The 15,127-nt window shown below is 27.2% G+C and overlaps 1 protein-coding gene and 1 long non-coding RNA gene across 2 annotated transcripts in view; one reads left to right on the forward strand and one right to left on the reverse strand.

Moving 5' to 3' along the window:
* Positions 1–6,018: 6,018 nt before the first annotated feature.
* On the reverse strand, positions 6,019–9,160 carry LOC100159171. The gene is made up of 2 exons (XR_511119.3): positions 8,705–9,160; positions 6,019–6,943 (listed from the first exon to the last, which is right to left on the reverse strand). It is a non-coding gene; the product is annotated as an uncharacterized LOC100159171 (long non-coding RNA).
* Positions 9,161–11,957: 2,797 nt separating this feature from the next.
* LOC100166016 (midasin) overlaps positions 11,958–15,127 on the forward strand; it is a 31,904-nt gene continuing 28,734 nt past the window's right edge. The window contains exons 1-4 of the mRNA XM_001947371.5: positions 11,958–12,198; positions 13,520–13,732; positions 13,797–14,022; positions 14,102–14,246. Coding sequence (XP_001947406.2) covers positions 12,155–12,198; positions 13,520–13,732; positions 13,797–14,022; positions 14,102–14,246 — 628 coding nt within the window. The 5' untranslated portion in view covers positions 11,958–12,154. The remainder of the gene's footprint in view (positions 12,199–13,519; positions 13,733–13,796; positions 14,023–14,101; positions 14,247–15,127) is intronic.

Raw genomic sequence — 15,127 nt, forward strand, 5'->3', positions numbered from 1 at the left:
CCCCCCCCGTAAATACATCACTGTACCTATTGATAAAAAGTTTCAAATTTTTATATTATTTAATATTTTGATTTTTGATACCTACTAAAATTGATACTGTTGAAAATCGGTGCATCGTACATAAATTATAATCTCATTTCCGTCGCTGTTTGTTATATAGATAGTGTGTTTCACAATTAAGAAATCATTTTCGGATTTGACTACTTTTTATTTTCTCAAATTATATAACTACTAACTAGATCAAATTTGATAGATACCCGAAACCACCCGCAATGTAATAGCATAGGCGTGCGCAGCTCGTTGTGGCAGAGTGGCCAATGATACTTGAAACAAATTATTTTAGGTGTTACACTGTTACCTATAAAATTGCATTCATTTACTCACCGGTCATCACCCGCTGTTTAAATTTTAAGGTATAATATATATATTTTTATTAGTAGGGCTAGGATTTATATGCAAGTCCAAATTGATTGGTTGTGATATATGTGATTATATGTCCACGATTTACCTTATCCTCGATTAAATAGAACCATTTTTCGTTTGCATATTTTATAGATTTAAGAAAATCCTGTTAATTTTGTTGATATAAGAAAATCAAAAATCAGAATGCTTATACCACTGAATAAAACAATACAACTATTTATATAATTTAAGTTGCCATCTATAATAAGTATCTTACAACTTGCAGGGTGGGCCACGGCCCACCTGGCCCACCCCGAGCGCACGCCTGTGTGTAAAAACATTTATTATGTTCTAAAAAGTGTAGTCTAACACAGAAAAAGAAATTACACACACGTCATACTAGGTACATATTATTATAATTTTTAACTTGTAAAACAAATAATTATAACACAGATACACGCAAATCGGCTGCATCATACAGCACGCACTATTGACCCGCTGGGTTTAAAAGTTGACCAGATTAAAAATGTCTAGGTACTTGCCACTTACACATAATAATAGATAAGCCAACCGGACGGCGAAAGCCCTTCATTGAAGTACATAATATATTATATTGTGTTATTTTTCCGTCATCTTGGTACACGACATGACTCGTCACTCCGCACTCGTAATAACAAATATAATAATATAATTGAAACGCTTTGTTGTCCAACTATACTGAATTACCTATTATACAATTCTGCACCTATAATTCACAATTACTTTTTTTTTAAGCACGCACTCATGACGAACCTGACAAGGATGTTATATTTCTTATTGAATTATCGAAAATAAAATACATAGGTATCTATAGATAATTTAATTTAGGCTAAAAGATAAATTCTTTTCAAATGATTTATAATAAAATTAGCTGTGCTTGATATTATACATATTTCGTCATAAATACATTTTTATAAATATTTCTCCCTTATTCCATTTTTTTTACACATCAACACAATTTAATTTTATATATATTGTCGAATTGTCAAATGAATAATTGTATCGTAATTTCGTAACACTATCGTTAGGTTAAAGAGTTTTATGATCCAGACAGTTTTTATTCAAAAAGCGACTATTTAAAGATGACTACCTATTGCAAAGATGATAATATAGAAAATAAATAATTTAATTTGCGGGTATATCTGTCAGTTTTAGATTTTTGGAGGCAGTGGCATAATTAATGGGGGTTCATGTGGTCTAACCCCCCCCCCCCTAACTCTATTGGACCTATGAATACTAAATAACATACATATTATACTAATATATTCTATAACGGAGCCCCCCACTTAAATGTATTTGGAAAATTAGCTAGACCCCCTTCATGGAAAATTCCTAAAGACGCCACTGTTTGGAGGATATAATAAAACCACTAGAAACAACACATAAAATGACTTTATACTTCAGTTCAAAGTTTAGGATTCATAGAAGAAGCTGAAAAGAACATAAAATAAGTACAAGGACAAATGGGACCATTGGGAGTGGCTATAAAAGGAAAAATGCACAGTGTATTAAATAAAAATCCTGGTTTACATTCCATAAAATTCATCGGGGATTTAAATTGTGGAATTAATGGGACATTACTCTTGATAAAAACATTTTCACTTACCTAGTGAAAAAGCTTAAAAGTTTAATGCAATATTCCTCAATAGTTTCTTTAATAGCAGCTTAAAAATATTAAAGATAGATAATTTTTTTATATGCATCAAAAGTTTAACTTCTGCCACCATTTATTAAAATCCCGAAAATCTCAAAAATGTGCAAATTATTTTTCAGTTAGAAATATTCATAAAAGTTTTTCTTTTCATATCTAACATTATAAATTTTAATGAACCGTTTTTAAGGAGTTGTGTGTAGGCAACAAAATGTATAAATGTTCGTTATCCGATTATTAGTATTATACATTTTTATTACCATGGCACGAGTAGATTATAAAGTATAAACAGTGTCCGGTGATCTAAGTGAGTAGTGACGATTTCTGTGCCTCTAACGCGTAAACCTAACGCGACAAACGTGTTTGTGTTCCATATCCCAACACAGTAGGTAGTAGGTACACACCCAACAATAAATTTATTAACAATTTGTAAAAGCATAAAACTTGTTTATCTTTCAGAATTGATCGAAATATAAATTAATATATCCTACGACTTCTGAAGTTTCATTGACTTAACGCAGTGGCCTATTTACAATTGTTATAAGGGCTGGATGACAAAATGCAATTTACAGACCAGCGGGATAAACATTAATTTTAAGAACAAATACTGTTATACTGAAGTCTGAATTATATAGGTAGTACCAATATGGCTATATATAATACAACCAACAAGGCTCGTACACTATAGGTAAAGCTAGGTAGCCTAGGTTTTATAGCTTAGAGACTTACTATTTAATGTATTTACTATACTCAGTAAAAGCTGAATTTAGTTTATTTGGTTTGGGCTTATATTTAAAACATTTTATAGGATGTATAAATCATGACAGTAAAAGCTAATTGATCCAGAACAAAAAACTAATATGATTTTAAACTAGTACCTACCTAATGAAAAATTAGATTGCATTTATTAGTTATACATTAAATAATAATATATTTGTTTGAACATTAAAATAAATTTAAAATTATAGTTTATACTTTATTGAAACAAATTATTGATATTTATTTTAATTATTATTTATTTCACAAGATATCTCTTATGATATAATTTGTATCTAGCGTAATAGTGTGGCACCCGTTACTACTATGATTAACCGAACCATGGGCATATCGCGTATCACGGGGAGGATCTAAGAATGAGTAGTTTTTGAGTTATATATCATTGTATACTATGGATAATAAGTCTATGGTAATGAGTTAAGTACGTATGGAATATGGGGCTTCGATGATTTTAAAATGTTGGTAATTAGGTACTAACTTTAATTACTGTTGATCAATCAATATAGGTAAATAATTTGTAAAAATTATCCAATCATAATAAATACTAAATCTAATATTACATAAAGTTTATATTTTTGTAATACCATTTTAGATTCTGAGTGGAACGATGAATGTATTGATTTTACAATGATGTGTGTTTTTTTATTTATTTATTTATTTTTTGTGTCTGTCATCACCTTTTAGGACAGTAAAAGTGCTTGGATTTTCTTCAACAGTATCTTTTCTGATAGGAAAGTGAATCTAGTAGGTACTTTGTGGGGTAAAAAGTAGTTTTCAAAAGCGCCGTGAAAAACAAAAGAAAAATTAAGGAAAAACGGGAATTTTTACGCAAGATCTGTTTTCGAGAAAATTGATTTTGGTTTTTGGTGCAACTCTTAAATAAATAACCGTAGGTACATGAAATTTTGACCGAATATTTATATTACTATTTTCTATACACCATAACATTTTGACTTATTTTGAGCTCTTTACGGACATTTTCTGTTTCCATTTTTTTTAGTTTTTTTTTTATAAATATCTATAAAATTGTATTTGTTGGTTATAAAAGCTTGAAAATTTAATAAAAAGCTCCTAGTATATTGTTTCAATGACAGATGAAAAAAATTAAAAATCCAGTCACAATTTTTTTTTATAAGCATCTAAAGTTCAAATATTGACAAAATATGTATAAATGACGAACATTTTCAAATTATTTTTAGTTGGAAATTCATCAAAAATTTTCTTTTTAAATCTAAGATTTTAAAATGTAATACAAGATACCTCATAATATTGTCGTACCTTTATCAAAAAAAAAAAAATGTCTACAAGAAAGTCAAATTAAATTTTTATGAGCGTTTGAAATTCATATTTTTACAACATATTTTGATATTCGCTCAATTTCTCATGTGACGATTTTCTTATTTTATTGTAATTGAAAAACGAATGACTGTAGATATTTGAAAATTTAACTGAACGTTAAACTTTTCATTTTCTATACACCATAAAATTTTGAAAATATTTTGACTTTTTTTGAGCTGTTCACGGACATTCTCGGTTTTATATTTTTTAGTTTTTTTTCCTATAAATATCAAGTTTTATCTGTTCGGCCAAAAAGTGTAAAAATTTAATACAAGGCTCCTGATATATTGTTACAATAGCAGTTGAAAAATATTAAAAATACATAGTCACAATTTTTTTTAATAAGCAATTGAAGTTCAAATTTTTACAATATTTATCAAATTTGAAATTGAATAATTATTTTGTAGTTAAAAATTTATAAAATGTTCATTTTTTATATCTAAGGAATGAAAATTTAAAACAAGACTCCACGTAAGTAGTTAATTCTGTTACCAAAAAATCTAGAAACACATAAGCACAGTTTGTTTTTATAATAATTTTAAGTTCAAATTTGTACGAAATTACATATTAAAATACCTATAATAACTATTTTAGTTATTATGTTGCGATTGTATAATATTATTCGTGGGTACTTGAAATTTCTAAAGTATACTATTATATATCTATGATAGTATCACGGTTTGTTGTTGATGTATAATGCGTTATAAGTACCTAATGAATATTGTGATATGATTAATTTGGAATTTATAATAGGTAAATTTTTTTTAATAATATTTCTTATACCTAGACTGACATACCGTCTCTGCTCAGAATCGTTTTTCTTATACAATGATATTATATCATTGAATTCAAATTTAATACCATCCATTATACAGTGACCCATTTGTAACTTACTGTACAGCAGAGCAACATCTACTTACCCTCCTTTTTTAAGGTTTATACTAAACATTTTAATAACTCAGAAACTACACATAAGCATTTTGTTTTAGATACATAAAAATATGCAAAAAATCATCTGCTAAATAATTTGAAGTAGGTAAAAAAAGTAGTTCTCTTTTGAAAAAATAGATGTTTGCATTGACACAGGATACTACTGAAGTAGTTTTTGAGAAAAAAATGTGCAACCAACAATTGCAAGTACAATTAATTATTAAATCTTAGTATCAACTATAAACAATTAATTTTACTTTGACTAATGTGTACTAAATAAGATATTAGTATATTATTAGTTTATTGGTATTTTTAGTTATTTAGTCTTTTCTCAATAAATTAAGTTTTATTGGTAACATATTTATTAAACATATCTATGTTGATAAATAAGTGTAAGGAGTGACCTTGCAAAAAAAAAAAACAATGAAAGAAGTATTATCAGTATTTAACAGTCCTATTTAGCATTAAAATACTTTACTTTTTCTATGTATTTTTATTCTAGAATATAAAACATTCTTTTTCATGAAACCTTATATTTTCGTATTTTAACCTACTTGAAGTTTAACTTGACGTGCTTAATTAATAATTGTAATATACATTACATCTGAAACTTTTAACTTATTAAATTATATATATGAACTATCCATTTCATTTAAATATTTATAAATAAATGAAAGTAACTATTTGTGGCAAACATACAAATGTATTAAATTAAACAATTTAGTTTTATATTCAAATGACACAAAGTATTTTAATACTTATTCTAAATACATTTTAGAAGTATTCTTAACAAATAATATATTATGAATCTATTTGCCTTTTTATTATTTATTATTTAGAATTAGAATTTACTTTTTTTTAATCAATAATGTAAAGTAGGATTTTGTAAGGTGTTTAATTGTTTAGTTTGTTTCTACCTTTATTTTGAATTGAAAAATAATACATCTAAGTTAATTTCTTTATAATAAAAAAACTTGCTTTACATAACAGTATATTGTACTGGTCCAGACATAGCTAGCGTCAAGTAGTGGTAAAATAGCACTACTGCATCTAGGCGTTGTGGGGAAACCATATCTTAACAAAATTAATGATAAGTGACATTTTAGAAGGATATTGTTTCAATACATTTCACTCAATATTTTAGCATTCTTAATTAAAATTAAAATGTGAAAAATATTTTTTTTGATATTTTTTATATATTATTGTTTTATGTTATAATTTATCAAAATACTTCTAATCTATAAATCTATTATGATGTTAACATTATAATATCAGTAAAGAAAACAAGTTACAATATTAATCAATGAAAAATTAACTATTAAGTAGTAAAATAATATTTCAGTTTGTTTCTACATAATATATTATATATATATACATACATGAATATTGAATAAGCATATTAGAATAGCAATCTATTATACTTGTTACATAATTATCATTTTAGAGACTAGAAAACATTTTTATATCACAATATAATAAATACAATTTTAGTCTACATTTTTAAGTCACAGTTAGTACTTAGTTCCTGACTAAAAATAATGCTATTCTTATATTTTTCACAAACAGAAATATTTTTTTTTGCATAACTATTCATTATTATATATATATATATATATATATAATTAAATCACAAATGAACTGTTTTTAAGATTAATATATGTACAATTAATGAGTATTAGGAGATTTTTCTGTAAATGATGCTGCAGAAGATAATATTATACCAGATGTTTGAGGTTGATGCTGTTGTTGTGAAGAAGATTTGTCTGACCAATTTGCATTAATCTCACGTTCTAATCGCTTATATTCCTTTAAAATAAAAAAAAAATAATAAAAATAAATTATAAATTTACAAAGATACAATGTTTCCAGTTTCCACCAATAACTTTTTTGATTAATATTTTTAAAATATACGACTAAAATTTAAACGTAAGCTAATTTACGACGTAAAATATACGACTTAAATGCTATATAATAGTTTATAGTATTTGTAAGCTTTTAAATTTAGAAGAGATACTTGGTAGTGTCTGGAGATGGCAGGTATGTACGAGGAATAAATTGGTAAAGTCTGGTAAATTCTTATACTTATTCTTATTCTTATTCATATATAAATTAAAATATTCTGATCAAAAAAGTTAAGATATAAAAGAAAATAATAGGTAGGTATAGAAGATAAGTTATAACATAGCTATGCTCTCATAGCCAGCCTAAGCAAGAATTTCTTTAAATAAAAATTAGTAATTTTGTCATAACACCACCTTCAACAAACATTTTATGAAAAATTTATAGAAAAAATAAAATTTCAGTTAGGAAGTTCAATATTACAAAGTATGTAATATTAAGATTTTAATTATTTTAATGTTTCTAATTTATGGTCTCCCAAATGAGTGTCACAGACCACAGTTTAAGAACCGCTGATGTATTATAGCTATATCATTACTATCAAATTTAAATTTGATTTAATGATATTTTTTGTTTATTTGAAAATATTCTCAAATAGCTACTATTTTGTGAAAATCCGAAAATCTCTGAAGGCATTGATAATTAAAAAAATTGGTATCTTATGGTAATTTTTCTTATAACACAGAAAAAAATTATTGTTAATTTACAATAGACAAGAATAGGTACTATATTACGCAAGATTTATGAAGAACAAAAAAAACTAGAAAACTAAAATTAGAAAATTTGCTTATTACTTGTATAATTAAAAATTATATATTTTAAACTACTACCTAGCCTATGTATTATAATTTAGATTAGGTATACAGAATTTAAAAAAAAACATAGACAAAAACAAGGTAAAAACATGCCAAAAAATTAAAACTGGTAGAGTTGGTGAGAATTTATATCAGATAGTTATTTATATAATGTGTATGTTTATTAGTTAATTAAAATAGTTTATTAAAATAAAAAAGGTAATCGAGTTCCAGCACTTGGGTTGAGGATTGAACTGGTGAACTACAGATAAAATCTCGGTAAGGCACTCATATTACCTAAAATAGTAAAATGGATGAACTTAATAGGTACCTCCTACCTATATTTAATGATTAATTAAAAATGAACTATAAGTACCTATAAGTTATAACAGCAACAGCTGGTACACTAATATTATATAGGTAGATTGTTGGTGGTAAAAAGTATAAATGATGATGATGTCATATGGAAAACAACTAAGTGTTTCAATAATTGGATAATGTCGTAATGACCAATAGGACAATGATTACTCATTATTAAGACATTACATGTTATTGTATATGAATTAAACTTCATTATTCTGAACAAATACCAATTTCATTTGAAATTAATTTAGTATTACGACTATTTATTTTTAATAACTACCTAATATGTGCAATTTAACACACGCTCGCTTATATAATAGATAATATTTATAAATTATTCTTTAAAAAGCTATGATTCTGGAATTGTTCCAAATTATCACACACAGACTCCAGACTGCTTTAAGTAACAGAGTAGGTATATTTTTAAATAAAATACATGCCAAACATGTGTGCACCTTTTCGAGACATCAAAAGGAGTTATATAAATACAACTTAATCCAGCATTGCTTACCTTAATAGTTTCTTTATCACGAGACGCTGCTATTGCTTTATTCAAGGTATTGTTACGCTGCAAGTTGTACCAGCCGATGTGCATCACTCCAAATCCCACTATAAACATGAGAACTTCCTTGTTGCGGAAAACAAACTGTTTCAAGTTGTCCACGGCCATTATAATAGTGTTATGTATATTATGAGCGGTTTCAAAAACGTAATGAACTGATTAATAATTGTAACAATGCACGCAAACACATTTATTATAAATTATGAATTTCGATTCGTTGCACTGTTAGCAGTAGGTACACACATTCGACTTGTTACCCAATGAATCGTAATTAATATCGTTATCACGCAGTTAGGTACTGACTAGTGACTACAAAAAACTGAAGTATTAAATAGTAAATACGAATACAAAACATGAATTATCGGCATTGGGTAGAAAAAAATTTGTTGAAATAAAAATCAGTAATCACTATCATGGATTTCAGGCTGATATCGAGTGATAACTTTTTTCCGTCGTACTTTTAAAAATGGGCGTAAAGAATCGTAGCTTACATTTTTATTGTTATCATAAAATTTCAAAAATGCTACTACATCGTAATTTACTATGTTTACCAATTTACTTTACATTTTACGTCTTTATCCAATACTCTTGAACCGTGCTCTTAACTTATTAACATCAGAATAAAGAGAAACTATTAGTAGTACACACTACTAAATCTGGTTCAAATATTATTTATCCTAAATAATTAGGATTTTTATTTGTCTAATATTTTAGTGTTCATACGCCAATAAAATATACAGAACTGAAATTTTAATGCCTCAAAAACTCAAAAAGTCCTACAAAACTTCTAAAATTCTCCAAAAGACTAATAAAATATGACTTATGAAAACATATTATTGAGTAGTCATGACAAATTATAAAAACATAAAAAATATAAATAAACCACTAGGTATCTATAACCATTGATAAAATATATTTAATCAACTCTATAACATAATTTATCTCTTTCATAAGTGTTATTTCAGAATTTTGTGTTAAACGTTGTTTTTTATTTTACAAAAGTGTCAATCAATTTTAATAACAAATAATATGTGAGGTATAAAGTACATCTATATTTTGTGGCTTATAGAATGCATACAATTTTGTATATGGTAAATTACGCCTCTGGTTGCATCCTTTAAATTTTATCTCCATTTTTATGATTTATTATTTAAATAAATAAGTAAGTCGTAAAGAAATACAAAAATAAAAACACCAATTTTTAGAATTTCAGTTGTCAAACAATGTTTTACCAAGTGTACCTTAGATAATGGAGACTAAAGTACATTCCAAATCAGACATATAAATTATAATTTATAGGTACATACCTATTTATTTTATTTATTACTTGTTATAATATGTAGTGAATATATCTCTTAATAAACTGCATTTAAATTTTTTTACCCAACGATACATTTTTTTGACTCATTAACTGGTATGAGAAAAGTACAAATTATTTAATTTATAATGTTAGGTCTTGGGCAGTGGGCAGTGGCGTGCTGAACTGACAAGCAGACCTGAGGCAAACTATACAATTTGATCCCCCTCCCCACCACCAACAGTTTTTTCACTAATTTTTTTTATTATTCAAAATAATAAATATTATTAAGTTTTTTTAGGTATAAGTTGCACATCTATACTAACACAACCACCCACCCACCCAAATTTTCCTTGAGGCAATTGCCTCAACAAATGACTGTTCGGCACGCCACTGGTCTTGGGTACCTACGTCTACTAGGCCACTTTTTACTTAACTAAAAGCATTCTCATACCAAAGAAAGTATCTTTTGAAAGTAAAGACCGCAAGTCTTTATTTCTTCTGCTTTTTGGCAGAAAAATACTAAATAGGTATTGATTTAAGTATTCCATCTGACACATTAATATATTATATGAACACTTACTGTTGAGTGTTCAAGGATCATAAAAAAATTATTTTAGAAGATGTTATATCCCACTTATAGGTTTACTCTTTGTTTATTCTATGCACAACAATACAACATTACAGGTTTACATTTGCAATGTTGAAAAAATAATTACCAAATTTGCTGATAATGAAAAAGACTATTGGGAAAAGTGAAATTAAACCGACTGGTGATATTGGACAGTCAGGATTAATTTGTGAATTAAAAAAAAAATGTATTAATTATGATTTATACCAAAAATAGGCAACTGGCAGACTGCTGGCCTTTTTATCTGGTCCTTAGTACATTTTCAAAGTAATTTTAACGATTATGTGTATTAACTATTAAGAAATTACATTGTTTGTAGAGAATTATATATTTTTATTTATTAAATTAATTGTTTCAAACAATTTTTGTTTTTACGATGATACCTATTTTTCTTTTAAAGAATTTGAATATCATGAAATTATGAACATGAGGATTGTAAATTGTGATGTATACTAATAATATGTATAGTAAACAAACACAATCAAGTAGTATCTTCCTTTTTCTACAAGTTGTCTTATTGACATTTCACTCAAATACACCATATTATTTATTACAAAATATGTACGGCAATAAAATAGCATATTTTTTTAATTTCGTCAATCGGCATTATATTTAATTTTAATTTCTGAAATAAGATTTGAAATTTCCATTTCCATTTGAGTTATTACCATTAAGACTAGAATCTTCTATCATATATTCATATTTCATAAACAATGGATGGAGGCACGGCGCCATACCCCATAGAAAAGTAAGTATGGTAAGTATAAAGTAGCCTATCTTGCCTATGTAAGCAATTTGAAGTACATATTAGAGTCGAGTAGCTTGCTGAGATGCGTTTTTTGTACATTTGGCAGTATACTCATTACATATTTATCACTTGTATCACTGGTTATCACTGATGAATTCTCAGGGAGAATTCAGTTATTTGCATAAATACTCGACGAGTATACACGTGCATGCGCAGATCCCAGCTACTCGTCGCTGGGCTTCAAATAATGGGACATGGCTCCATCCATAACACTAAATACTAAAACGTGATCTAAGAGAATAGTCTAGAATATAGTCTTCATGCTTATTAGATATTACTTGTTAATATGTTCGCGATTGTTCTCATTGACTGTGATAAGATAATAAACTATAATCTATTAGACCACGGTCTTAGACCGTGAACTATCTTAACCAGCTATGGAGGTGTGGTTATCTCTCATAGGTCCGGTGCTAACTACAATCATAACGTTTTCAAGTTTCGTATTTCGATTATAGCTTCATATTATTTTGATCAACATGAAACTCACGTGTATTTCGTGAGCGTCTTTTTCTCGCATTTCGGCCGATAGTCGGTGCGGCATATTCGTTAATAAAAATTTTTTTTGCATTATAATTATTAATTATTGTCCGTGAAGTAAATGATTACGCGGCACTATTACCTTTGTATGGTTTTGATAATTTCGTGTTTGACAAATTGTTTGTGATGGACCAAGAAAAGCCCGACGTATTGGCCGTGGACGAGCTGAGGTAAAGAAATATTATTTTTACTACTTTTAAAATATAATCTGTGTTTCAGATACAAGGTTAAGTATGAACCATAATTAATATCCATGTTTGTTTCAAACAGAGCGCAAAGAATCCAATTTGGTTATTCTATCGTTAATATACTCAAAATGTTTCATCAATTAGGTATCCATCTTTTAAATTACCTACATCAGAAATAGTAGAAAATTGATTTTCTTTAAAACCATTAAACCTTTTTAAATTGGTTGCGTCAATATGAACTCTACATACTTTTGAAAAATATGCCATGAGGACACCGGTGTTGCAAAACTACACGAGTTTTTTTTAATGTGTCTGATGTCATCTGTTTAATCGGCCAAATTTGCCCGGTTAAATATCTGTTATCAGCTGATTAAGCTTAATTGCAGTTTAACCGTAGATGGTGCAACTGGCCCTAAGAGTCTTAACCCCTTGAGGAGCATAGACGTATATATACGTTTTTACTGCGTATTTCTTTTAATTCCTTTATTTATGTTTCATTACCGTTAAATACTTTATATAAAATATGTGCTGCCATCTGTGAAGTTTAATTTCAATCAATTGATTTATTTTCATCTATCAATCCTATTAAAATAGGACGTACATATACGTCTTCGCTCATAATTTTTTTTCCAATTTTTCTTTCCTGAGCCGCTCCCTGAGTTTCATTTATGTATTCCAAGGCTGCTCCTCAAAGGGTTAATTTATTCTTAATAAAATAAATTAATAGTCATGTTTATATGCCCTTAACCATGATAAAAATTACTCTAAAAAATATAGGTATTTTTGTTTGTGTAGGTATACTTACCTATGATATCTATATGTGTTACTATATTATATTGTCTAGAGCTGTCGTTCCTATTTTTTTTAAATTTTAAGTTATATTTAATCATATAAGTATAATATTTTTTGGAAATTATTTTCTATAGAATCATAATTCTTAGTCTTTATAAATACCGTTAGCATATATTAATAATAACAGTGGTTTTTGTTGCATGACACTTAATATGTTACACAAAAAAAAAAATTACAAAGTTGTTGTTACAATATTATTGGTGTACATACAGTGATTCCTCTCCAAACAGACACCTCCAAATAACAAACATTTTCTTGGGAACCAACTACAAAATTTCAGTGATTGAGAGGGTCCAGTGTTTAAAGGTTTCACTAAACCTAATTTAAATCTTGATAAATTAAAAAAAACTGATTTTAAAAAATGTTTATGTAACAGTATAGTTTTTATTTGCAAATCAAAAATTAATCTGATAATGTTAGTTAATTAATTATTTTATTAATATATTTTTAGAATAATACTAGATTATTACTCACAACATCCACCACCTTGGATTAACAATTCACCATCAATAGCTAAAAAAAAGAAAATGGCCGATACAGATGTAAAAATTGTTGAAGATGTTTTACGTTCATTGACTTTGGCAGCTGAACATTTTCGAAATCTTTGGGATTGGTCAGAATTTACGAATTGCTACTTAAATCACAATGACAAATATGTTGTTTGGTAAATACTTGTTCTTATAATCAAAAAAAAAAAAAGGTGTTTATTTTATTTTATTATTATTTAGGTTGGCTTGTCAATGCATGTCAATAATATTGCAATTTACTGAATCTGAAAAAAATAATCTGATTTCACTTCATATGGATGAACAAACCAATGAAGAAAATATGCTAAAATACAACTTAAGGTCCAATTCAAGTAATAAAGACTATTTAAAATCATATATACCAGACCCAGACCAATATACAACCGTTGAACAAGTATCTCTGTCTATAGTTGGGCCTCCTAAACAGGTAATAAACCATCGTAAATCTAAATTATTTAACATAATTAAATATGGTGTACTAATATATTAAAATATTAATTGTATAGCCGAGTGATCTTATACTTGTCAATTCTACAAAAAAAAATTTAAGAAACCTATCATTAGCTGTATCAGCAGGAAAAGTCGCTTGTTTGGTTGGACCTGTTGGGAGTGGCAAAAGTGCTTTAGTACATTATTTAGCAAATATTACTGGTTTGTACAATTCTATAAATTATTTTGTATTTTATATTAAAAGGACATAACACTCACATTTGTTGTTTTTGTCTGACAAATGTGTTGTATGGAAAATTTACGCTCAGAAATTTATGTTTAGCTTCATTAGTATGATTAGAGTGAATCAACCATTATAACACTTGATAAGAATATTATCTGTGTTTATATGTCGGTATTTATGATAGTTTAGTTTTTAAGTGAGTTATGAGCATTTAAAATTGCACTATTTTATATACTAAAACTCACTAAAAAATTTAATTATAATAAAAATCAATATACAATCTCATATAATGATTTTACCATTAAGTTACCAGGTCAGTAACACTGCTGAGTGCCTGCTCACAAATGCTAAGCTCCTGTCACTAACCATTATTTTACAACTTACTCATTATACTTATTGTACTGTACAAATTGTAAATAATTTTAATAAAATAAAAAATGAATAAAAATCATTAAATTTCATAATAGATTAATTAATTCAACCTATTTTTTGAACTAACGGTGCTAAACTTTAACTTTTAAGCCTAAATTTGCTATGTTATGTATTTGAGACAACTAATGTGGGTGTAGTGTTGTCTTAAACATTAATTATTTTTTATTATAAACTTTTAAAAATATAAAAACTAATATATTTTATAATATTAAGAGGACGTGATACCCGCATGTGTTGTCTCCGTCTTACAAGTGCATAACATAGCAAATTATACGCAAAGCAGAACACGTGTAGCTCCGTTAGCTTAAAAAATAGAGTAAATTGACCTCTTATAAAATCTGAAGATAAGATTATTATCTAGACAACCTCATGAGCTTTTTATTATATTTTAATTTTTAAGCGAGTTATAAGTACTTTAAAATGCACA

This window comes from Acyrthosiphon pisum, chromosome X (assembly GCF_005508785.2).
Source record: "Acyrthosiphon pisum isolate AL4f chromosome X, pea_aphid_22Mar2018_4r6ur, whole genome shotgun sequence".
Taxonomy (NCBI): domain Eukaryota; kingdom Metazoa; phylum Arthropoda; class Insecta; order Hemiptera; family Aphididae; genus Acyrthosiphon; species Acyrthosiphon pisum.